Source organism: Pantherophis guttatus, chromosome 3 (assembly GCF_059756535.1).
Source record: "Pantherophis guttatus breed Tessera chromosome 3, ASM5975653v1, whole genome shotgun sequence".
NCBI classification, from domain to species: domain Eukaryota; kingdom Metazoa; phylum Chordata; class Lepidosauria; order Squamata; family Colubridae; genus Pantherophis; species Pantherophis guttatus.
In genome coordinates this window covers 204,919,275-204,945,275 of record NC_142065.1, presented here as the reverse complement: position 1 = coordinate 204,945,275, position 26,001 = coordinate 204,919,275, and the positions used below count along the sequence as shown (strand labels likewise).

General features: G+C 44.2%; 1 protein-coding gene across 1 annotated transcript in view; it reads right to left on the bottom strand.

The window, feature by feature from the left end:
* The window catches only part of TG (thyroglobulin), a 162,662-nt gene that overhangs the window by 91,045 nt on the left and 45,616 nt on the right, over nucleotides 1–26,001 (bottom strand). The window contains exons 20-30 of the mRNA XM_087890908.1: nucleotides 25,688–25,803; nucleotides 22,102–22,213; nucleotides 19,508–19,705; nucleotides 17,513–17,680; nucleotides 16,247–16,312; nucleotides 13,738–13,818; nucleotides 12,610–12,747; nucleotides 8,185–8,361; nucleotides 7,912–8,023; nucleotides 4,312–4,391; nucleotides 2,699–2,842 (exon numbers count right to left, since the gene is read on the bottom strand). Coding sequence (XP_087747034.1) covers nucleotides 2,699–2,842; nucleotides 4,312–4,391; nucleotides 7,912–8,023; nucleotides 8,185–8,361; nucleotides 12,610–12,747; nucleotides 13,738–13,818; nucleotides 16,247–16,312; nucleotides 17,513–17,680; nucleotides 19,508–19,705; nucleotides 22,102–22,213; nucleotides 25,688–25,803 — 1,392 coding nt within the window. The remainder of the gene's footprint in view (nucleotides 1–2,698; nucleotides 2,843–4,311; nucleotides 4,392–7,911; nucleotides 8,024–8,184; nucleotides 8,362–12,609; nucleotides 12,748–13,737; nucleotides 13,819–16,246; nucleotides 16,313–17,512; nucleotides 17,681–19,507; nucleotides 19,706–22,101; nucleotides 22,214–25,687; nucleotides 25,804–26,001) is intronic.

The following is a 26,001-nucleotide window of genomic DNA, read 5'->3' as shown; positions in this document are numbered from 1 at the left end:
ATCCCGCCCCTCCCCCCCAGGGGTCCCCACACGGCTCATTTTGGATGCAGGTAAGTGCAGGGTGCACACAGAGGCTCGGAGAGGGTGAAAAATGGGCCTACCAGAAGTTCGGGAAGGCCGGAAATGGGGCCATTCCAGCCTCCAGAGGGCCTCCGGAGCCTGGGGAGGCCATTTTCACTCTCCCGGAGACTTGAGGAATACCTCTGGAGCCAGGGAGGGCAAAAATGCCCCTGCCCCGCCGTGGTGCAGGAGGCCAAATAGGCCACGCCCACCATAGCCACGCCCACCCACCAACCAGCAGAGAACCCCTTGCTAAAAATTTTGAAGCCCATCCCTGCTTATTGCTCAACACAACTTACCAATTCCAAGAAGATGAAGAAACTATAAACATTATTTTGATTAAAATACTGATGCCTGTTGAAAAAAAAAGCCATCTGCAGGCTGAATTCACACTCCCTGGGCAAGAGTTCAGAAGGGTTCAGATGCAAAATGTAAAACTTCTTTCTGTTCCAGATTGGCTGTGCCTTTTGGGACTGTAAGTATTTACTGTCTCTGCTTAAATAATCGGTTGCATATGTACCCAACGCAGTATGGAATACTTTCCCGCAGGCTCAAGCAGCAACTAACCTGCTATTAAGCAGGATTAGATTTTCTAGTACAATTTTTTAAAAAATAAGAAAACCTCGTAGATTTTCTGATACCATTAAAAAGCAAAGTTGGAGCTATGTATACGTGTCTTATTATGCAGCTACATACTATATGTAGGAACGTATGCTATACGGAAGTGTAATTCAGATTTTTTTTGGCTTACATGCCATCAAAAATGGCAATCTGTCTAGGATCACATCTGGCAATCTGTTCAAAACACACATTGCAGGAAAGATGAAACATCTGGAAGGAATTTATCTTACATCTGGACCCTCTACCTATTTTGGCTAGAGTTCTTATTTCTCGTTCTCCTTTTTTTGGGGGGTGGGGGTCCTTAAAGTAAGGAAGCGTGTGGGAAAGATGTGGAGGATTTTCCAAGCAGGATAAATAAGAATATGTGGCTTTCATTACCCTTGAATCCTAAAAACAAGAAAAGCAGAACTCTGGCAAGTGTTTTCTGGCAAATGTCTTAAGGATGGGTGGATTGCAAATTTCTGCCATCTCCTCCATAAAGTTTCCCTATCCAGCAGTGGTGGGAAAATAAAAATAATTTAACAACCGGTTCTCAGCCCTAATGACCAGCTGGGTGGGTGTGGCCACAGTGGGCGTGGCCAGTGGGTGTGACAGGCAGCACTCGGCTTCCTGCACTCCCTTGGGAGTAAAAATGGGCCGCAGGGGGGATGCACCGCTCCCCCCATGCCCCGTTTTGGGCCTAGTAGGCCTCCCTGCAGCCTCCTGGGAACGAAAATGGGCCGTAGGGGGGCCACGCCACCCCCTGCCCCGTTTTGGGCCTAGGAGGCTTCCCTGAAGTCTCCAGGGAGCGAAAATGGACCGGGGGGGGCACCGCCCCCCATACCCCGTATTGGATCTAGAAGTCCTCCCTGAAGCCTCCTGGGAGTGAAAACGGACTGTGGGGGAGGCATGCCACACACACACACACACACACACACACACACACACACACACATACCCTGCCCTGTTTTGGGCCTAGTAGGCCTCCCTGCATTTACCTGAGAGCCAAAATGGGGTGCAAGGGGACTCCTGGAAGGGGTGGGATGGGGAGGGGCCAGCCAGCAATTTAACTACTGGTTCGCCCGAACCGGCCTGAACTGGCTGAATCCCACCACTGCTGTCTAGTCTTATCCAACTCAAGGGCCAGTGTTCATCTCTGTTTCTTAGCTGAGGGAGTTAGCATTGTCTGAAGATACTTCCATGGTCCTCTGACCAGCATGACTACACATCTAGGCACACAGAAGGCTGTTACCTCCCTACTGAAGGGGTACCTATTTTTCTACTCGCATTTGCATGCTTTCAAACTGCTAGGTGACAGGACATGAGGCAAGAATGGGAGCTCACCCCATTGCATTGCGCTCGGGTCTCAAACCCGAGTTGTTAGCTTTCCATGTCTTTAACAGCTGAGCCAACAGCAGCTCCATCTTCTCCGTACTCTTCAGCTAGCAATTGAAAGAGATCTATGCATGGGGAGATCCTGACAGAAGATGATGAATGGACATGAACATGTCTATGTACATGGATAGTCTTCCGGGTATGACATATGGACGTGAATGTGTACATTCTCAGTTTAATCCAACATGGTTATTTACTTTATTTTATTCTATTTACTTGTTAAGTTCATTTGCCCTCTGCATTGCCCTGGGGTTATTGTAGGCGGCTTGCAATAATAAAAAGGAAGAAAAATGGCATGAGTGTAAACAGAAGAGAAGTAAAATAATAGAGCAATCAAATAAACAATAACAAAGGAATGCAGCAAGAATAAATAAAGCCCTGGAGGTGCAGTGGTTAGAATGCAGTATTGCAGGCTAACTCTGCCCACAGTCTGGAGTTCGATCCTGATGGGCTCAAACTTGACCCATCCTTCCATCCTTCTGAGGTTGGTAAAATCAAGAATCAGATTGTTGGGGGAAGTATTCCAGTATTTCAGAGGTTACCATAAAGGGGAGGGGGTCAACCTACTGTATTTACCAAAGCACCAGAGGGCAGAACAAGAAACAATGGATGGAAACCAATCAAGGAGAGATTTGGTACTCACAGGATTTCTGATACCAGCCGAAGGGATGCACCTTGGCCTCAGTTTCCAGAGACGTACAAGGAGAAATCTGCCAATCACTTCTTAATTCGTCACTGCAGGTTTGAATTCCCAAACTGCTCAGAGTCAAACACAAGATCTTGCTGTCTGAAATGGGAAAAATAGTGATGGTTGTCATTATTTTTCTATAAATTTCTATAGATGATTGGCATTTTTAAATAATCCAATATAAACACATTGAAAGAAATAAAAACATTCTAGTTGATAGAGAGATGGCTTGCTGTCGTAAAATTAGCAGCGTAACCTGGCAGTCAGAAAAAAAAATGGCAACACATTTGGAACAACCAACATGTTTTAGCAAAAATGTCATAAAGTCGAATCATGTATTCTTCCTTCTTAATTTTTAAGCCCCTTATTTCCTGATCTTCCCTAATTTTCATTATAAGAGTTTCAAGTGATAAAATAAATAGAAGAGAAAGGGGACACCCTTGCCTAACCCCTTTTGTAATATCAATTTTTTCTGTCAATCCCTCATTTATTAACTGTATCTGGTTGACTTGAAAATGACTTGATGGCACTTGATGGCCATGAACCAATGACTTTGTCAACCTGACCTGCTTTTACTTCCTTATGGCCAGTTTCACAAATGCATACAGGTACTCTTTGACTTGGGCCGCGGTGGCTCAGTGGCTAAGATGCTGAGCTTGTGAGTGTTTAAGGTTGCCGATCCCTGCCCTAGCCCTAACTTCTACTCTCACCACAAGACACCCCCCCACCTAATATTTACAAATAACTGAACTGCTGAGATTCTTTTGGGATTCCAGGATTCCCTGTAGGATGTATTATTCACATTGTCCAGCCAAATACAGGTAGTCCTCAATTTACAATGGTTCATTTAGTGACCGTTCAAAGTTACCATGGCACTGGGAAAAAAGTGACTGATGACCATCTTTCACACAGACCAGAAGCCCCCCATTCAATTCTGGAGCCGACCGGAAGTCCATTTACCCCACCATAGAGTCTCCTCCTAGCGCAACGTCCTTTTTCCTCTACCTGTCCTAACCAAAAGCCCTATAAATTGTGGAGCCAACCGGTGACAGGGATCCCCAGGATGGAAGAGCCACATGCGGCTCCAGAGCCACGGGTTGCTGACTCCTGAGTTAGGGTAACTTTGAATGGCCACTAAATGAACGGTTGTAAATCAAGGACTACTGTATACATTCGTTCTCTCTTCAGGTCCAAAGTGCAGTTCTGATCAGAAAGAAATAGCCTGATCCTCTGTCTTCTACTTGCCTTTTCCAAAAAACTTAAATTAATCAGCAACAGAAGCAGCAAAGTAGGATGTAAGTTGCTGGCTACAGAACCAGCCCTTTCCGTTGAAACTTCTACGGTGCCTGATTTTTGGCTGCAGGTTCTTAGAAAAATAAATCCACTTTCCCCATTTCCTCCCTTATCCAGAATCATTAGAGGGTACATGGCTCAAACCAGCACGCAGGAGTCTGTTTACACACTGAGAACCACAATGAAATAGGTTCCAGATTACCTAGGGGAAAAGACCAGAAAAAAAAAATATCTGCAAGGCTTATAATGAATGAATTTTTTTTTAAAAAAAATACCCGTGTCTTGGGAAGCATTTAGAAGTCCAAAACCCGAGCAGCAAGGATCAGTGTCGCAAAGCCGTTCACAGTCAAAAAATCTGAATGGGGAAAAAAGAAAGAAAGAAAGAAAGACAGAATGTGAAAAACAAAAGAAAATGAACACGTTTCGCATCTTAATTCCTGAGAAATCAACAGGAAGCTTCTATACTTCATCAAGAGAGACAAATCGTTTTTGGAACTCAGCATTCTGAGTGAAACTTGCATTCCAAACCAGAAGCAAATAACAAGAATATCAATTTATCAATCCCACTGGGATTTTTTTAAAAAAAAACAATCTGTAAAGCAGAAGTTAATGATTTTTTAAGATATCGGAGAGAGCAGATGTCTACAGTAAAATTTAAATGAACAACTGGGACCCAGCAATGTCACAGAGGGATTTTATTATCTTGCTCAAAGTGCATTGTATATATGATTATAACGTGGTAAGGTAAGAGGCATGGTGGCTCAATGGCTTAATGATCCTGGAGATGGTCTCTGATCCAGCGGTTCGAGTCCTAGCACTGCATGGTGGGGCAAGTTCCCGTCACTCACTTCAGCTGCTGTCCACCTATCCATTCAAAAGCATATTCTATGCGAGTAGATAAATAGGTACCACTTTGGTGGGGAGACGAGCGGATGCTCTGTGCAGGCTGTCAGGTTCCTGATGGTTCTGAACCTTCCTAACTGCGGCCCCTGTTTGCGAGGTGGCTCCAGGGAGGGAGGAGGCCTTGAATAACACTACAGAAACAACCACTCATCTTTCTTTCTGGTATTAATGAGCTTACCCACCTGTGGTGCACCTTGAGAAGTGTGGGTGCGTTTCCTACAACAGAACTGGTATCTTGGCAGCCAAACTAGTACTCTGCAATAGCACTGTGGTCTCCTGGCTAATGTAACAATGCCATAAGCTAATAATAATAATAATAATACCTGTTCAAGGTGTACCCAAAATGAGAACATCTCACTTTCATGAGCCGCAGTGACACAGTGGTTAGAGTGCATTATTGCAGGGCTACTTCTGCTGCCTGCCGGCTGACTGCAATTTAGTAGTTCAAATCTCACCAGGCTCAAGGTTGACTCATCCTTCCATCCTTCTGAGGTGGGTAAAAGGAGGACCCAGATTGTTGGGGGCAATAGGCTGACTCTGTAAACCACTTAGAGGAGGCTGTGAAGCACTGTGAAGCGGTATATAAGTCTAAGTGCTATTGCTATCTCCTTGGATGATATAGGTAGTAGCAGTGGTGAAATCCAATTTTTTTTTACTACCGGTTCTGTGGGTGTGACTTGGTGAACGTGGCTTGGTGGGCATGGCAGGGGAAGGATACTGCAAAATCTCCATTCCCACCCCACTCCAGGGGAAGGATACTGCAAAATCCCCATTCCCTCCCCACTCCAGGGGAATGATATTGCAAAATCCCCATTCCCTCCCCACTCCTAGGGGAAGGATATTGCAAAAACTCCATTCCCTCCCCACTCTGGGGCCAGCCAGAGGTGGTATTTGCTGGTTTATTTATTTATTTTTATTTTATATTGGATTTCTATACCGCCCTTCTCCCTAAGGACTCAGGGCGGTGTACAGCCAGATTAAAAAACATGCAGAACAAATATTAAAAACAATTAAAAGATATATAAATTTGGCCCAATTAAAACTCATTTACCAATTAAAAACGTTTAAAACATTTAAAAACAGTTAAAAATTTCATCTTAAGCCAGCCCGGCTTGTTTAAATAAATGGGTTTTAAGGGCACGGCGGAAGGCACCGAGGTCTTGGATTCTCCTTATCTCTGGGGGCAGCTGATTCCAGAGGGTGGGTGCCCCCACAGAGAAGGCTCTCCCCCTGGGGGTCACCAGCCTACATTGTCTGGCTGATGGCACCCCGAGGAGGCCCTCTCTGTGGGAGCGCACGGGTCGATGGGAGGTCGTTGGTAGCAGCAGGCGGTCTCGAAGATAGCTAGGCCCTATGCCATGGAGCGCTTTAAAGGTGATAACCAACACCTTGAAGCGCACCCGGAAGACAACTGGGAGCCAGTGCAGCTAGTAGTTCTCCAAACTACTCAAAATTTCCGCTACTGGTTCTCCAGAACCTGTCAGAACCTGCTGGATTTCACCCCTGGATAGTAGGTGGGAAAACAGACAGACAGAAGTGGAAGAGGCAACCTAGCTCAAATTCTATAAAATACCATATGACTGTCTCAAAATCTTAGATTTTCTCAAAATGTTTCAGACTTTGCAAGCAGAACCCAAAATAAAAAAGATTGCTAATCACTGTGATGGAGTACACACATTTCACAATATTTATCCAACAGGCCTTTGAGTCATCTCCTGACAGTTTTGTGGCTAATACTATTTTCAGTATTTATCGCTAAACCATTACGCAACTTTCCCAAAGTCTTTCAGTCCTTCTATTTATTTATTTATTTATTTATTTTAAATGTATTTTATGAAACTGAAATGTCTTCCGTTCAATTCCTGGTTTATCCAGCTGTAGTAAAAATGTGGCTGGGGAATTCTGGGAGTTGAAGTCCGATCATCTTAAAGTTGCAAGGGTTGAGAAACATTGGCGTGTGGACTTGATCGGGGCTCTCCAAACTTGGCAGCTTTAAGACTCGTGGACTTCAGCTCCGAGAATTCCACTGCTGTAAGTCTTACAGTTGCCAAGTTTGGAGACCCCTTGATCAAAGGTTGTAGCCTTTTAAAGTTGTTGAAAAAAGGGGGGAAAGGCCATGCCAGTGGTGGGTTGCTACCAGTTCTCCCCGGTTCTTGCAAACCGGTAATGGAAATTTTGAGTAGTTCGGAGAACCGGTAAATACCACCTCTGCCTGGCCCCGTCCCCAATCTATTCACTGCCTCCCGAGTCCCATCTGATTGGCTACAAGGAAAAAATCAGGGCTCACTTGACAAAGAAGACACTTTAGATTTAAATTGAGAAGCCAAGAAGTCTTCCAATTGATCGGCTAGAACCGATTCGCTCCTTGTAAACCGCTTGGTGGTGGTAGATTGGCAATTTATTTATTATTATTTATTTATTATAGTTCTATACCGCCTTTCTCCCGTAGGACTCAAGGCGGTGTACAGTCAAGAAAAATATAGATACACAAACATCATAAAATTGCTAATTAAAATTATTATTATAACATAGTTTGGCCCAATTAAATAGAACCTAAAATTAGATAACATTTTTAAAACATTCACATGTTCCTGTGAATTGAGGCCAAGCTGCCTGAAAGTGGTTTCCGATGCTCTCGGTGGTGGCAGAGCGGCAAAAAACTGTTTAAACTCTTGCCGCGGTGCTTCAAAGGGCCGCCCTATATCTGATCAGCGGTAAAAGGCAGTGTGGTGGTAGACCAGTATGTTCCAAAAACAAATAGGTAGACCGGTGCGCTCCAAAAACAAATGAGTAGACCTGTTAGCAGTTAAAAGCCTGGTAGACTGGTACCTCTGCTAAATCCTAAAGAATTGTTTGTCACATGACCATCAAATCACACCCACAAAATAAGCCACGCCCACAGAACCGGTAGTAAAAAAAATTTAGAACCCACCCCTGGGCCATACATGCAACACAACGGGAAGAAAACCTACCCCTTTGATACCGTTTTCCTAGACATATCCATCTTGTTTCTTACAGAGATTCCTGATATTTTACGGAACGGTAGACGGGTGTAAAAATTCTTGACGCTCCCTTCAAGAGATGCTGCAAAATCAACCATAAAAAAAAAAAAAAAAAAGAATCAGGAGTTTTCATCCCAAGATTTAATCCCCAAGCAATCCAGTTCTTACAATCAAGAAATCTCTCCCTCATTCCTTCCCTGTTATATAGGGAATAAGAAGGAGTTAGCAGGCCCATTAGCTCACCTCTCTTCTGATATAAAAATTGGGGCTTTTGAGGTAACACAATCTTGCAGTTGTTGGGGACATTGTTAATGGAAGTGTTGCAGACTTGGGCTGCTGGATAGAGGGTGCAAGGAAAGAAGGCTGTGTCTGGGTTATTCGGGATATCGGCCAGTAGACAAAACTCATCCTCTCTACAACCTGGAATAGAGGACAAAAAATTCATGGTTACCATTTTTATAATAGGTAGTCCTCAACTACCTTATGACCCAGTGGTCGGTTTCACTTACTGTTCTGCCCCAGCTACGGACCCCAAAGAACGCAGCACACACAAACTTTATTTAGTTTATTAAATAAACCAGATTTTTACAACGGCTGTTAATTAACTGCATTAACAGCCGCCAAGAATTCAAAGAATAATACTGAAAGCTTACTATGGTTGGCAGAATGCCCAGAAGCAATTTGCAGGAAGCTGATAAGATAAACAAGACAAGACACAAAGCTATGTGAACTAAGTTGTTCCCTACAAATTGCTTCAGTCGCCGTTCCTCCTTAAATAGGCTAAGGGAGTGGCCAATTAGCCCCAAGCCTCCTCCTGAGGAGCTACTCCTGCCTTTTGGCAGCTCTGTGTGCCCGTGCATCGAGAAGAGGCTCCTCCTCTTCATCCTCTTCACTTAAAGGAGCTTCTGGAGGTTCTGAAAGCCCTGGCTGAATCCCCGCCTCTGGCACCACATCTTCTCCAGCCTCCTCATTGTCTGACTCGAGTGCCAGCTGCACAGGCTGCTGGCGCAGCACCACACCAGCCTCCTCACTGTCGGAATCAGTACTAGCTGCACTGGCCGCTGACGGGCCACAACACTTACCTTTGCTACCGGTTCGTGTGTGTGCCACTTCTGCGCATGCGCAGAGTGTATTTGATAATGTCCGGGCGGGTAGGTGGAGCCTCCCGCTGCTGCCGCTACTGGTTCACGTGAACCTGTAGCAACCCACCACTGTTAGGACCACAATTGAGCCCAACATTTATGTTGCTAAGTGAGAAATGTGCCCCGTTGTACGACTTTTCTTGCCACATTTGTTAAGTGAATCTAGTTTCCCCATTGACCCGGTTGTTAAATGAATCTGTCTTCCCCATTGGTTGCAAAAGGTGATCACATGACCCAGGGACACCGCAACCGTCATAAATGTGAGTCAGTTGTCAAGCATCCAAATGTAAATCAGGTGACCAGGGGGATGCTGCAACAGTCAGAAGCCTGAAAAATGGTCATAAATCACTTTTTTCAGTGCCGTTATAACTTCGAACGGTCACTAAGTTGAACTGTTGTCAGTTGAGGGCTACCTGTAATTCCTCCCTTGTTACGAATAAATAATTGCAACCCAGCCATTTTCAAATGGCCTACCTAATTTATATATTTAAATTATATTTATAGACTCTATGTATGGTCCTGATTTTTTTGCAACTGTCCTAGTTTGTTGGATTGAAAAAAATGGAACAAAAATGTTTATTTACACACACACACACACACACACACACACACATATGACCACACATAGAGTTCCAGTTCAAATGATTTATTGTTCACGCCTCTTCACAAGAGTCTAGTCTCCTAACTGTTAGCACTAAATTGGCACCAGACAAGAGTCAACAGAGTTTAAGTGGGGGTTGAACATTTGTGGGAATGTAAGAATTCTAGGCTGATTACTTGCTTAACTCCATCCCCAGCCTCTGCCTGCTCTTCTGCAAGCTTTTGCTGACTGATTAAGCAGTTCCTAAAGTTTTCTTCTAAAACTTGGGATGATGAATTCTTACATTCTAATATGGTAGAACAATGATGGCTAACCTTTTTGCCATCGTGTGCCAAAAGCGGGGGAAATGTGGGGCGGGTCGCACACACATGTGCCCACACCCATAATTCTATGCACCCTGCCCCCCGCACATGGGTGCACGATCCCCCCATGCTCTCCCTGCTTTTGGCACGCGATGGCACGTTGGGCCCAGTAGGCCCGTTTTTTGCTCTCCCCAGGCTCCAGAGCCTCTCTAGAAGCCTGGGGAGGGCGAAAACGGGCTTCCCTACCCCACCCCGGAGGCCCTCCAGAGGCCGAAAACAGCCTGTTTCCCTACTTCTAGTGGGTGGAAAAGGCCCGAAAATCAACTGGCCAGCACACATATGTGCGCCGAAGCTGAGCTCGTGTGCCCACCGATATGGCCCTGCGTGCCACCTGTAGGTTTACCATCACGGTGGTAGAAGAATAGCCTTCTAAAAGATTACCTTCTAAAGGATTTTTTGCCACAATAGCTAAAAATTCTGGGAATTATAAGCCCAACAGATTTAGAAAACTTCAGATTGATGAAAGCTTTTACAGGTAGTTCTCAATTTAACAACCATTCATTTAGCAACGGTTCCAATGACAATGACACTGAAAAAAGTGAATTACAACCAGTCCTTGCGCTTACAATTATTGCAGCATTCCCCTTGGTCACATGATCAAAATTTGGGCTCTCGGAAACCGGCATGCATTTACAATCGTTTGCAACTTCCCCAGCCAGCTTTCAACAAGCAAAGTCAACGGGGGGAAACCAGATTCATTTAACGACCACATGAAACACCTAACAACTGCAGTGGTTCACTTCGTGATCATGGCCAAAAAGGTCGTTCGGATTGGGTGTGACTCGTTTAATGACCGCATCACTTCGCAATGGAAGTTTCAGTCCTAATTGTGGTCATAAGTCAAGGACTACCTATATAGAGGTTTACACCAATCTTCTAAGGAACTTCCTTTATTTCCAGAGTCTCTTGAAAAAAAAACTTACAAGGAATTATTTTGTGTCCTAAAATCCTAAAACAAATATTCTTTTCCCAGGCATTAATCATGGAAGTTTCCTCCTCCAGCTTTGCATGACTAAAACCATGTTGAAAGAAGCAGATGTTACAAAACTCAACCTTTTTAGAAGGTTCCCCAGAAAATTTGGAATTTTTGTTTGTGGTCAGAGATGATGGGAACGACAGAATAAAATATCTGGGAAACATCAAGATAAGAAGGCGGACACTGTTCTCAGTCATGGAATTCCCCATATGTTATCATAATACAGGAATTAATCTATCCTTGTCACACAATGCTATATTTTATCTCTATTCTATATTTCTATAGAAATAGGGAACACCAGGGGTGAAATGTAAAATGTGTTACTACCAGTTCTGTGGGCGTGGCTTGGTGGGGGGGGGTAATGTGACTGGGTGGGCATGGCCAACTTTATTTTTTTAAACTTTTCAAAGCATTTTTTCTAATGCTTTGAAAAGCCTCTGGCGATCAGGCAACTCAGCTGGGATCATCAGAGAGGCATTTTAAAAAATGCTTTGAAAAGTCTCTTTTCAAAGCATTTTTTTACCACCTCTTCGGCCAAGAGGTTGCAGAAAAAAATGCTTTGAAAAGCCTCTGAGGATCCCAGCTGAGCCACGCGATCATCAGAGGCTTTTTTCTTTTTACTTTTAAAAGCATTTTTTCGTCGGAAGAGGTTGTAGAAAAAATGCTTTGAAAAGTAAAAAAAAAAAAAAAGCCTCTGATGATCGTGCGACTCAGCTGAGCATGGTGGGGGGCCACAGAGATTTTTGCTACCAGTTCTCCGAACCACCCGCCGCCATCGCTACCGGATCGGGCGATCCAGTCCGAACCGGGAGCATTCCACCCCTGGGGAAGACCATTTATTCTCAAAGTCTCAGCCAGCTATCAGTTTTTTAGTTTAGTTTAGTTTAGTTTAGTTTAGTTTAGTTTAGTTTAGTTTAGTTTAGTTTAGTTTAGTTTAGTTTAGTTTAGTTTGCTTTGCTTTTTGCTTTGCTTTGCTCTCATTGCACCTCGTACAACAAAATTAAATGCCATCTTCAGTGTACATTATAACTATAAAAATAAAACACAAGAACCCATCCTTCGCATTCTACACAATTGAATTGAAAACACAATATTGCATTAATATTGTGCTATACAGTAGAATTCAATATAGTTACTGCCCTGGGATAGAAGCTGTTTTTCAGCCTATTTGTCCTTGTTTTTATTGTCCTGTACAGTCTGCCAGATGGTAATAGTTTAAAAAAAAAGGGTGCTCAGGATGAGATGGATCTTTAAGAATGTTTTGAACTTTCTTAAGGCAGTGGGAGCTATAAAGCTCTTCCAAGGAACGGGAGAGGGCAACCAGTGATCCTCTGGGCAATGACGTCAACCCTCTGGAGTCCTGTCCTGTCTGCCACTGTGCAATTGGCAAACCATACACAGATGCAGTAAGTTAAAATATTCTCACATCAACTTTAGGGTCAACTTTTTTTAAAATTAGCTTTTGGGTTTTTATTCTCTCTTGATATGCTTGGAGAACATGGTAAACATTCTAAAAAGATTACACCATGTCCAGGACCTTGATTAATTAGTAGTATGACCATTTCCCCAGAACTTAAAGTTTCTTACGTGTGAGACACCAGAGAACAGCCTCTTCAGTTGAGTAGCTCTGTTTGAAAAGCCAGTATTTTTGGGATGGCAGAGAACGATTCGGTTCGGTCAATATTTGGTCGCTTTCCACTATAGAAAAGAGTTCCTTGGTAGAAGCTAATGAACACAAAGCGATGAGAACACACATGAGGTTTTAATACATGGTAGTGAAAACAACCCCGCCCTATTCTAAGTAGCCCCTCCATGTTTCTGTTCCAATAAATAATATACAATAAATCAGAAACTTTCTCAAAAAGACACAACGGTTCACACAAAACCTTGGGAGCCCAACTGTGATAGCTTAGTGGTGCATCAACTAAAAGAGTAATCTTTGTGTAACCAGCTAGAGATAAAAATTGTGTCTTAAGAGTTCTTTCACGTTTATAGGGAAAAGAACAGATTTTAGAATGGGATGGGATGGGATGGGGATGGGGATGGGGATAGGGATAGGGATAGGGATAGGGATAGGATAGGATAGGATAGGATAGGATAGGATAGGATAGGATAGGATAGGATAGGAATAGGAATAGGAATAGGAATAGGAATAGGAATAGAATAGAATAGAATAGAATAGAATAGAATAGAATAGAATAGAATAGAATAGAATAGAATAGAATAGAATAGAATAGAATAGAATAGAACAGAACAGAACAGAACAGAATTCTTTATTGGCCAAGTGTGATTGGACTCTCAATGTACATAAAAGATATAAGTGATAAATCATGATCATAGTCATCATAAACATTTTATGATGGATTTATGATTTATTATGAACTTGGAATATGACAAGGTTCCTTTATGGAGGACAGCCCAATGTTTGACAGTTAAATTTCAACATTTTCTTTAAAAGAAAACATTAAAATGCATCAGAGGAACAGAGAAGAAAACCAAGCCAAACACTACCAATGTTCATCATTGGCTTTCTTCTAAACTGGCATCCTCTACGCGGGTTGCATCTACAAATCCCCACATCCCAAGTTCAGACTTCCCTTGGATAGTATAAACGTTGTAATCTGAACACATTTAGAGAAGAACAGATTGAGGAGAGCAGTTCTTTTATTGTGAAAAGTCTACTTCTACAAATTTAGATGCCTGGCCCATACCTACCTGACAGAAGAGACTTAGACTGTGGTGGAACAAGAATAGCATCACACATGGTAGATCCAATGCGGGTCATCATGTCAGAATCTAGAGGCAATCAAGCAAAAACCAGCTAAAGGTAAAGGTTTTTCTTATCCAGTCATGTCTGACTCTAGTAGGTGTTGCTTGTCTCCATTTCTTAGCTGACGGATCCAGAGTTGTCTGAACAATTTCCATGGTCATGTTGTGGCTCCGTTACCTGAGCCTGTGTTATCGGAGGGAGAAGGCTCCGAACATGAAGGAGAGGAGTTGGCCAGGCCTCCCTCTCCAGGACCCTCCTCTCTGGCAATGCCTCAGGTGTCTCCTGAAGAAGAGATTGGCCAGGAGCCAGGTATCTCCTCGCAGTCGGACAGTGACGGAGATAAGTCTTGGCTGGATCCACGCCAGTGTCAGAAAGACAGGCGCGTGCAGCAGAAAAGGAGGCGTGCCAGAGATTAGGCTGAGTCACTGGACCACACTCCACAGGGGATAAAAGGGGGTGAGGTGGCCATTCAGACTCTGTGACAGACAAAACAAATTACTAGCGAGTCACATTGTATCTTTGAAACAATGTTATCTGCCTTGGATTTAATACGGACTGGACTTGACAATTCTTGAACTGTGTGTATCTTGTTTGGGTTTATCTGTCGGAGGAACACCCCCTTCCTCTGAGTGGCAAGCAGCTACTGGGTTGCTGCCAAGCCTCTTATCGAAAGAATTTGTTGTCTGCCAGTTTTATTTAACCCCTGACTATCTGTTTGTGTGCATGTGTGAGATGGGGACAGAATAGGTCAAGTGGCCAGCATGACTATACACTGAGGCGCATAGAACTCTGTTACTATCCCACCAAAGTGGTACCTATTAATCTACTTGCATTTGCATGCTTGCAAACTGCTAGGTGGGCAGGAGCTGAGGCAAGTAACGGGGGCTCACCCCATCACACTGTGTTTAGGTCTCAAACCCAGCCTGACAAGCTGACAAGCTCAGCATCTTTAACCACTGAGCCTTTGTGTCCCCTAAGCAGAAACTAAGCCATATTTTAATACTGTTATTCTCTTGGACAGGAAGGCAATTAAAAGCCGAGTTACCGTAGACCTGAAATGCTCAGGAGCTACCAATGGAGAGGGGGGGGGAGGGAATTATAATCTGAGAGGAGATTGAAAATGAAACACCCTAACCTGGAATATGACATGTTTCCTATATGGAGGACAGCCCAATCTTTGAAAGCATGACAGCGTAGTCTGATTTTAAGAAGGGTTGCCTTGTCAAGTCCAGTTTAAACTTAAATTAACATTAATTTTAAGTCTTCAAGGTTCTCTTTAATGGGGATATTTTTGAGCCATAGGGATGCCAGGTACAGGTCTTAGTCTACAGTCTTTCATATAAGCAATAACATCAGTTGGATTTCTATTTAAATTAGAAGGATTCTGTCTAACAGCTGTCCATACGTCTACTTCAGCTGAGTGTTGAAGCCGTATGGAGACAGACAAACAGACAGACAGACAGAAAGACAGACAGACAGACAGACAGACATATAGATTAGGGAGGGAGGGAGAGAGAGAGGAGGAGCAGTAGGCAGGCAGGCAAACAAGGCTATGCACCTGACTGCAATTCCAAGCTGAAGGAAGTTTCCAAATCAGATTGGAACATCTAAACAAGGAGATGCCTGCAAAATAATTCAAGTGTTTTACAACTTTTATGCATGCATCAAATAGGCTTATTTGTTTATTAAATGTATCTACCGCCCATCTTGCCATCTGCCAGCTCTAGGCGGATCACAACCAAGTAAAAACAACAGGGTAAAACATTAAGAAGCACAAATATCCACATGAAAAAAATAACAAAGATAACGAGGAAGGGAGAAGGCTACGAATAAAATGGCATCTAAAAAAACCTAAATCAGCAAGCCTCAACTCCTCATGAATACATGAATATGTCCTTACAGTTTTATTGACTTGGACGGTTTAAAGCTGCCACAATAAATGATAGGTTTGTTGTTATTGTTGTTAATTGAAATATATTATAGCTGCTGCCCTCTCCCACACACTCTTAAGTCAGAGGTCTTCAAACTTGGCAGCTTTAAGACTTGTGGACTTCAACTCCCAGAATTTTCCAGCCAGCAAAGCTGTAAGTTTGCAGCTCCAAGTTTAGAGACCCCTGTTTTAAAGTAACAAACGGAAGATTTCCTGGTTTGTTACCCATAAAAATAATAATGAAATCTAGCTCTATCTAGCCTTCTTGGATAAGCCAAATGTAACTAGGTGCTGCCACCTAGCTGGCCATCTGCATATGAATGTGCATTTGTGTGCATGTATACATTTATGCATGCGTACATTTATTTGTACATGTGTGTAATAAAATTATACAATTATATAATAGGCCCATCTGAATATTCCGCCCATAAAAGACATAACTGACCCCCATTCTACTGAGACACATATCTGAACATCTTCCTTCTACCTTTTGACACCTGGCAAATCACCCCCAAATCTCCTACCTTTCCAGAAATAAACGCGCTGGAAGCCGATGAAGAATTTTTCTATGTCTTCTGCAAGCTCAGAAGCTAAAAAAGAAAAAAGAAAGAAAGAAAACACATAATTTGCTTTCCTTTTCCAAGGAGTCGCCATTGGCATCCATTCTGAGCATCAGAGGGCAGAATAAAAAATAAATAACGCAGCAAATCTGCTGATTTTGAAATACGGATTAAAGACTCAAGTTTTGGATCTAGAATGGGGAACCATACTTGCCTACATATTCCTGCCAGCCATGTAGAGTTTTATAGGTCACAACCAACACCTTGAATTGGACCTGGAAGCAAACTGGCACCCAATGCAGCTCCCAGAGCAAAGGTGTTACATGCACCATCCTTGGAGTATCCAAGATTGCTCGCACAGCTGCAGTCTGTATCAACTGAAGCTTCCAGAAACGTTTTAAGGGTAACCCCGCGTAGAGTGTGTTGCAAATCCAAATAGGAGATGATCAGGGCTTGAGTGACATATACTTATTCATGTATAGACTGGGTGAAACCAGGCTTAATAGCAGTGACTGTGAGAGGGATCTTGGAGTCTTACTGGACAACCAGCTAAATATGAGTCAACAGTGTGCAGCAACAGCCAAAAGAGCCAATGCAATCCTAAACTGCATTAACAGAGGGATATAATCAAAATCAAATGAGGTACTAATACCACTCTATAAAGCCTTAGTAAGACCACACCTAGAACACTGCATTTAGTTTTGGTCATCACACTATAAAAAAGATATTGAGACTCTAGAAAGACTACAGAGGAGAGCAACCAAGAGGATTAGGGAAGCTAAAACATATGAAGGACGGTTGCAGGAACTGGGCATGGCTAGTCTAGTGAAGAGAAGGACCAGGGAAAACATGATAGCAGTCTTCCAATATTTGAGGGGTTTCCACAGAGAGGAGGGGGTCAAGCTATTTTCCAAAACACCCAAAGGCCAGACAAGGAGCAATGGATGGAAATTGAACAAGGAGAGATTCAACCTGGAAATAAGGAGAAATTTTCTGACAGTGAGAACAATCAACCAATGGAATAGAAGTTGCCTTCAGAAGTTGTGGGAGCTTCATCACTGGAAGCTTTCAAGAAGAGACTGGACCGCCATTTGTCAGAAATGGTGTAGGACCTCCTGATTGGGTGGGGCATTGGACTAGATGACCTACAAGGTCCCTTCCAACTCTGTTAATCTGTTAATTACACTATCTAGTTAAATGGTTGCCCAATCTATTAATTTACTCACTTACCTCCAGCAAGCACTTGGTCTCCAATTCTGACTGTGTATTGGCTCTTCCCTTCACTGTACTTTGCACGTTGACATATGTCACCTTGCTGACGGGTTGAGCTTCCATCCCAGTCATTAAGGTTGCAGATCAAAGCACCTGGAGAACTCAGCAGGCTACAAGCAATACTGCCTGGATGCAAGGAAGAAAAATTTACAGGGTTCAGTTCTATTTACTTTGTTTCTGAATCTAATAATAGTTTGATCTTGGCAGTGAAAATTTGGAGAAGTGTTCAATTAACCTTCTCAGTAATTCTGCTAAGAAGGGGGAAAGTCTTGCTTTTCCCGTTCATAGGAAGTATAAAAGAACTCATTCCATTCAATTCATCTTGGAAATTCAAGAAGCTCGAGAAGACACGGGGCCACCCTAATTCTTCAGGAATATCCTCTGTATCATGGATTAGATCTACAATTTCAGCATGGTCCAAGGGAAGCCAGAGACTGAAATATTGTGCAGTTACATGGTCATTCCAAGGAGTGTCAAAAAAAAAAAAAAATACCCGAAAGATATGTACCTCACATTCCAGTGATTCTCACTCCCTTTGTACATTTCAGTCCAATTCTGACATAATCATAAATGGTCTGGAAAACTTGTCTATGGGTAAATGGAGCAAAGTATGGTCCATTCATCCCTTATCTGAACTTCTGAATTTGATTCTGAAATTGTGTATCAGTATGTATTTTTAATTAGGGCATTTGAAGGATTCTTGACTGTAAGGGTATTTTATTTTTCAACATTTTCTTGCTTTGTTCAACTTACATCGTGCCTTTTCTATAATGGAATCAAGGCAGCCAGCTTGGTCCTTCTTCCACCACATTTCAACCTCACAACAACACTGAGAAATTCAGATTGACGTAAGATCACCTAGTTGCAGGGCTGGGCTTCAAAAATTTTAGCAAGGGGTTCTCTCCCCAGTTGCTGAGTGGGCGTGGCCATGGTGGGCGTGGCCTTGTCGGCCTCCTGCACCATTGGGGGGGCATTTTTGCCCTCCCTGGGCTCCAGAGGCTTTTCTTGAGCCTCCGGGAGGGCGAAAACAGTATCAAACCTCTTACCTGCATCCAAAACAGGCCGTGTGGGGACTCCTGGGACGGGAGGGGAGGGGCGTGGTGGGCGGGGCCAGCCAGGAGTGGGATTTGGGGGTTCTCCAAACTGCACAGAATCTTTGCTAGAGGTTTTCCCGAACCCCTGCGAATTCCCAGCAACCCACACCAGCCTAATTGGCTTCACAGTTGTGAGGATTTAGATTTGTTTCTCCCCAATCCTAGTTTGGCTAGAACAGTGGTCTGGAGCCCGATGTCGCTCTTTCACCCCTCTGCTGTGGGTCCCTATCACTCAAAATATGCGTCACAACCGCCAATGTGCGCGCACACTTTATTGAGCTTTTCAACCCCTGGTAGGCCAACTATGGATAAATCCAAGAAAAGAAAGTTTCAGAAGAAAACAGAACGTTTAATTCAACTATATATACTAGTTTTGTGGCCACTCAAGAAATAGTCAGGCACGGGAAGGGTTTTGTGGCTCCCGGTGTTTTCTTTTCTGTGGGAAATGAGTCCAAATAGCTCTTTGAGTGTTTAAGGTTGTGGATCCCTGGGCTAGAAAGACATTTTCAAAGTCACTGACATGTTTATAAACATTTAAAAGAACAACAAGAACAAACTCCAATGGAGGAAGAAATGGCAATTCTTCCATTTTCTTTTCAATTGCTCTCACATTCCAGAAAGTTTGCACACTACTTCCTGAATTATAAACTGTAACATCTGCAAGCTTAACCATTATCACTGACTGATAAAATGTCATCACAAGTTACCCTGTCTTGAAATTAATCACATAGAACTTTATCACTTATGTTGTTGTTAAGATAAACAAAACTTGATTTCTACTCCAGTGGCAGAACTCCTAAGCACATAGTGTAAAAGAAATTATGACCTTCTCATCCCCAGCTGTAGCCTAAACAATTACCTCCATCAAGTATGAGCTGGCTTAGGATAAAGCCATCACAGCAAGCATCTTGGTGGCAAGCTTGGCGGCAGAAGAGATTAACATCTGTCAAAGATGTAGCAGATGCTGATACAACCGAAATGCTGTACACGCCAGAAACAACATCCTGGAAATCAGTCTTCTCAAATGTCTTGACTCCCACTGTCGTGAATTCTTGTCCTGGAAACAAAGGGGCAACTGTTTCTAATAGCCTACTCCCTTCGTTGGAACGACTTTGTGAGAATGTCCACAACACACTGTCAAAATTCCAAAAATCCTATCTTTTTTTTTTAAAAAAAGTTACTTGCTCCTGCCTTGAAGTGAGGTAGAACTTTTTAAACTGCTCTCTGTTGTACACGTAGTCCAGAGTTGGGATCATAGAAACACCCAGGAGCATAGAAGAGTTCAGAGGCAGATGCATAAATAAATGTCTTAAACGTATTTATTCATATAATAAATCATATTAACTATGTACAACAGAGATCAAGTCTCATGAGGAACAAACATGAAAAGAGAGAGAGAGAGAGAGAGAGAGCAAGGTGGAAAAGGTTGGAGGGGGTTTTATACTCAGGGTAAGCCCCTCCTTTCCACATAGGGGTGGAGACACTCTCTGCCTCCACTAGTGTCTATATGACACATGTGCTAATGGCTTGCAAATACTTGACAGGGTTTCAACAGGTTCTAACCAGTTCTGGAGAACCGGTAGCGGAAATTTTGAGTAGTTTGGCAAACCGGTAGTAAAAATTCTGACTGGCCCCGCCCCCATCTATTCTCTGCCTCCCAAGTCCCAGCTGATCGGGAGGAAATGGGGATTTTGCAGTATCCTTCCCCCGGAGTGGGGTGGGATACTTCTCCTGCCACGCTCACTAAGCCATGCCCACTAAGCCACGCCCACCAAGCCAGGCCCACAGACCCGGTAGTAAAAAAATTTGAAACCCACCACTGACATAGTCCTCAGATTATGACCGTCATGGAGCCTGCCCATCGTGGTCACAACTTCTGATTATTGTTAAGTGCAAGGACAGGGTTTTTTTTTTTGAGGTCATCGTAACTTTGAATCATTGTCAAATGAATGGTTACAAGCTGAGGACTACTTATACTGATATTGTTACTTGTATTGATCCGTAGGCTTCTGTGCTTCAAGGAATTCATTTTTTAACCATCGATCTGTTTTCACAAACTTACTGACCGGCAGCAAACATAGGGAGGCAGCGAGGCTGGTGGTAACCAGCGACCGGCCAGTTTAGGAAGATCTGTCCTGACCCATCTCCCCAAACACGACAAACCCTCTGAAGTGAACCCAAAGATTCCTTTAATTAGGAGTGCCGACAGTCCCGGCAAAAAGTTTCTCTCTCAATGCAGGCTAACAAGTCTGTCCGGCAGGGAGATAAATAGTTTTCTGCCACATCTATTCATCTCCGTCCTCTGCCTTTTATTCCCAGAGCTAGGGTGGGGCTTCGCTAGCAGCAGTGGCTTTTCTGTCCCAAGGATCGGCCCATAGATTTCCACTGCTCTCCTCTCCTCTGCCTTCTGCGCATCTGCGCGTCAGGCACTGGACCCAGCTGTTCCTCCTCTTCCTCATCAGCCACCTCCAGACCTGGGGGCTGTTGATCAGTGTGAAATCTAATTTTTTTTTAACTACCGGTTCTGTGGGCATGGCTTGGTCGGCATGGTGTGGCTTGGTGGGCATGGCTTGGTAGGCATGGCTTGGTAGGCATGGCAGGGGAAGGATACTGCAAAATCTCCATTCCCACCCCATTCCAGGGAAAGGATACTGCAAAATCCCCATTCCCTCCCCACTCCTGGGGGAAGGATACTGCAGAATCTCCATTCCCACCCCACTCTGGGGCCAGCCAGAGGTGGTATTTGCCGGTTCTCTGAACTAGTCAAAATTTCCGCTACCGGTTCTCCAAACTGCTTAAAATTTCTGCTACCGGTTCTCCAGAACCTGTCAGAACCTGCTGGATTTCACCCTTGCTGTTGACTCTCCATCTGAGGGCTGATGGACGGCCCAGGCTCCACCTCTGTCTCTCTCTCTCTGCCAGCTTCATTCCCTCTTCCCTCTCAGAGCTCTCAGGTTGCCTTGCTGCTGACCCTGACTCCCACACCTCCTCCTCCTCTGATTCGGCTGCTGGAGGGACCAGCGGCTGATGGGCCACAAGAAGATCATTTAACACAGGGTTCCCCAGCCTATGGGCCTCCATCCACTAGTGGACCAGGCCACGGAAACAGCTGGAGAGCAATGCGAGCAAGTGCATCCTCACTTGTACAAGAAGTGAGCGAGCACGTGTGCACATGCTCCCTTTAAGTGAGTGGAAGGGACACGTGCATGCCACTCGTGCAAATGAAGCTGTGCACGCCCGCTTGCTGGCCCCTTGCATGGAACCATCCCCTCTCTCCCCCCCCCCAGTCCGCAAAGCCGAAAATAGTGGGAAACTCCGATCTAGTGGATGTCCAAACCCACACCAACGTCTTCTGAACCTCAACTTGAGCATCACAGCTCTAAAACATTAAATTGTTGGTGGTCAACTCTCTTGCACAGACCCTGAGAGTAATTAAAGCTCTTCTGTACATACCTTTCTTCAGGTACACGCTCAACGAATCTTCCTTCTCTGGGCTTCTCACTTTAATTAGGCAGCTGAGACTGGCAATGCTGGTGGCGAGAGAATTCTCCCAGGCACCTTGAACCTAAGATAAAGAAATATTCAGAGAAAGCTAATTGGTAGTCGATGATATGGGCTGCAGGATTGCAGAGAAGAGCAACAAATATGATCCTTGGGGTTTTAATTTGAAATTGGTTTTAACTGGGTTGTTTTAAATTGAGGGCCAAAATCATTTAATGTCTTTTAAACTGCTTTTAAATTTTATATGTTGTGTTTTACCGTGGCTGTTCACCGCCCTGAGTCCTGCTGGAGAAGGGCGGTATACAAATTAAATAAATAAATGAATAAATAAATTAATAATAATAATAATAATAATAATAATAATAATAATAATAATAATAATAATAATAATAATAATAATAATAATAATCTGTACTCGGAACAGCTTACATCCTCCGACGATACCTTAACAGTTCCTAGGTCCTTGGTTAGGACTCAAGCTGCTGAGCTGTTAACCAGCCTCAAAGGATGTGAATCTCACTAAAGATTAACCAATAATAATAATGATGATGATGATGATGATGATGATGATGATGATGATGATGATGATGATGATAAAGGGTCTGGAGGCTAAATCATGTGATTAATGGTTGAGGGAGTTAGGCAGTGGTGAAAATCCATTTTTTTTTTACTACCGGTTCTGTGGGTGTGGCTTGGTGGGCGTGGTGTGGTGTGGTCTGGCTTAGTGGGTGGGGCTTGGTGGACAGGGCAGGGGAAGGATACTGCAAAATCTCCATTCCCACCTCACTCCAGGGGAAGGATACTGCAAAATCCCCATTCCCACCCCACTCTGGGGCCAGCCAGAGATGGTATTTGCCGGTTCTTCGAACTACTCAAAATTTCCGCTACCGGTTCTCTGAACTGCTCAAAATTTCCGCTACCAGTTCTCCAGAACCTGTCAGAACCTGCTGGATTTCACCCCTGGAGTTAGGTTATGTCTAGCCTATGGAAGAGAAGGAGTAGAAGGGACATGGTAACTGTCTTCCATTACTGGAGGGGCTGTCACAGGGAAGAAGGGATTGACTTCTTCTCCAAAGCATCAGAGGGCAGGACAAGAAGCAATGGGTGAAACCTTGTTAAAGAGACATCCAACCTAGAAGTAAGGAGAAATGTTCTGACAGAACAATTAACCAGTGGAACAGTTTGCCTTCAGAAGCTGTGGTTGCTTCATCACTGGAGGTTTTTAAGAAGAGACTGGACAGCCACCTGTCTGGAATAGTATAGGGCCGCGATGGCGAACCTATGGCACGCGAGCATTGTGGGCACGTGAGCATTGGCCAGCTCCAGTGTGCATGCATGTGCCAGCCAGCTGATTTTTGGGTCTTCTGGACCCACTGAAAGTCGGGAAATGGGCTGTTTCCGGCTTCTGGAGGGCCTCCAGAGGCTCGAAACGGTTCATTTCCCGACTTCCGGTGGGCCCAGAAGGCCCATTTTTCACCCTCCCAAGGCTCTAGAGGCTTTCTAGTAGCCTGGGGAGGGTGAAAAACGGGCCTTCTGGGCCCACTGGAAGTCAGGAAATGGGCTGTTTCTGGCCTCTGGAGGGCCTCTGGGGGGGTGGAGGGTGGCGAAGGCCGTTTTCTCCCTCCCCAGGCTCCTAGAAAGCTTCTGGAGCCCGGGGAGGGAGAAAAAGGGGCCTATCGGGCCCATCGGGCCATCACATGCCAAAAGTGGGGGAGCACGGGGGGGTTGCATGCGCATGCATAGGGCGCATTGAATTATGGGTTTAGGCACGCGCATGCGCAACCCCCCCACACTCCACCCGCTTTTGGCACGCGATGGCAAAAAGGTTAACCATCACTGGTATAGAGGGTTGGACTAGAAGACCCCCAAGGTCCCTTCCAATGTTATTTTCTATGTTTTATACAACCAGGCAAAGTTAACACCCCTCTTGTCTACTTGTCTCAAATTGTGTAGGGTGGGGCGTTGGACTGGAAAACCTCCGAGGTTCCTTCCAGCTCTATTCCGATTGAAGAGCTGGGCCAGAACTAAACTTCTATTAGAATGTTTGGAAGTTGAAGATCTGAAGGAGTCTGACTTTGGAGAACACTGCTGTGTGAGATTATTTACAAACAGCTGTACTTGTCAAGATGAGATGTCCAGTGCAATCCTCTATGGGTTTACACCAGTGGTGGGTTCCTCCCGGTTCGGCCCGGTTTGAATGAGCCGGTAGCGGTGACAATACAATGTCACCGAACCGGTTCTGGGGCCCCCCTGCCCCTCTGTCCCCGCGTTATTCTTACCTTTTATTTGGCCTCACCCCCAATCTATTGCTGCCTCCTGAGTCCCAGCTATCGGCTAGAGGGGAAAAAACTGTTTAAACTCTTGCCGCGGGGCTTCAAAGGGCTGCCCTACAGCTGATCAGTGTTAAAAGAAAACAAATGAGTAGACTGGTGCCTGCAAAAATAAATGGGTAGACCAGTGCCTGCAAAAATACATGAGTGCCTGCAAAAATAAATGGGTAGACCAGTGCCTGCAAAAATACATGAGTAGACCAGTGCCTGCAAAAATAAATGGGTAGACCGGTACAGCTCTGCACCAAGCAGTTAAAAGCCTGGTAGACCAGTACCTCTGCTAAATCCTAAATAATTGTCACATGACCACTAAGCCACACCCACAAAATAAGCCACGCCCACAGAACCGGTAGTAAAAAAAATTAGAACCCACCCCTGGTTTGCACAGAAGATAATTCCACTGAATTGCTCCATCACTGGAGGTTTTCAAAAATAGACTGGACAACCATTTGATCAGGATGATATAAGGTCTCTGCTTTGAGCAGGGGGCTGGCGAAGAAGACCTCCGAGGTCCCGTCCAGCCTTATGATTCTATGTTTTACACAGTGGTGAAATCTGGCTGGATCTATCCGGCTCGCACGAACTGGTAGGGCTGGCGGCGGGAGGCTCCACCCACCCACTGGGATATCATTACATCCATTTTTGACCCTGAACGTTCTGTGCATGCGCAGAAGAGGTGCACACACACTCACATTTCTGAACCGGTAGCGAAGGTAACTGCATTTCACCACTGATTCTACATTACAGTGTCATACTTGTAATGTACATGAGTGGTGCGGTAGCTTAGAGTGGAGCTCTCGTCTCACAATCAGGAGGCTATGAGTTCGATCCTAGGTAGAGGCAGATATTTCTCTGTCTGGGCACACTGGGAATATATCTGCTGAACAAAGCTCCATATTGGTGACAGGAAGGGCCTCCGGCCAGTAAACACTCAGCTCCATTCAATTGCCCAGACTCCACCCCAATGCAAGGGATTATGGGGTCGTTAAAAGAAGATGATACTTGTAATGTACATGGAATAAAATCCACTCCCATGGCAGGGTTAAGATTAAGCCCTTGATCTTAAAACACCTTCTTAATGCTACCATTTTTCAGCTTTCAAGCCCTTAACGGAGCCCCATTTGTTGGATCTCAAAGCACACTTAAAGGGAGAAGGTATCACTTTTAGCTCCCTATCTTATCATCAGAAAACAAATGTACGTAGTTACCAGTCCAGAAGTAGAGCAGTTATAATTGCTCTCCCGAGCACTGTACAGCTCGCACAACGTTTCCGAGCCCACGGTTGATATGGTGAGAAATCCACAGGACTCATCCTCTTCACACTCTGTAAACATCAAAAGATGTGTCACGTGAGCTCTGGAATTAATACCACTTTCTTTGCTTGAGCAACGAATGCAACCAGCAGCAGATACACTGGTCTTATTTTAGATAAGCTCCTCTATCCAATTGGACAGCATTTGACTTTGTATATTGAGCTTCTACAACCTAGGACAAGTATCAATTTATACTCTGAAGGTATATC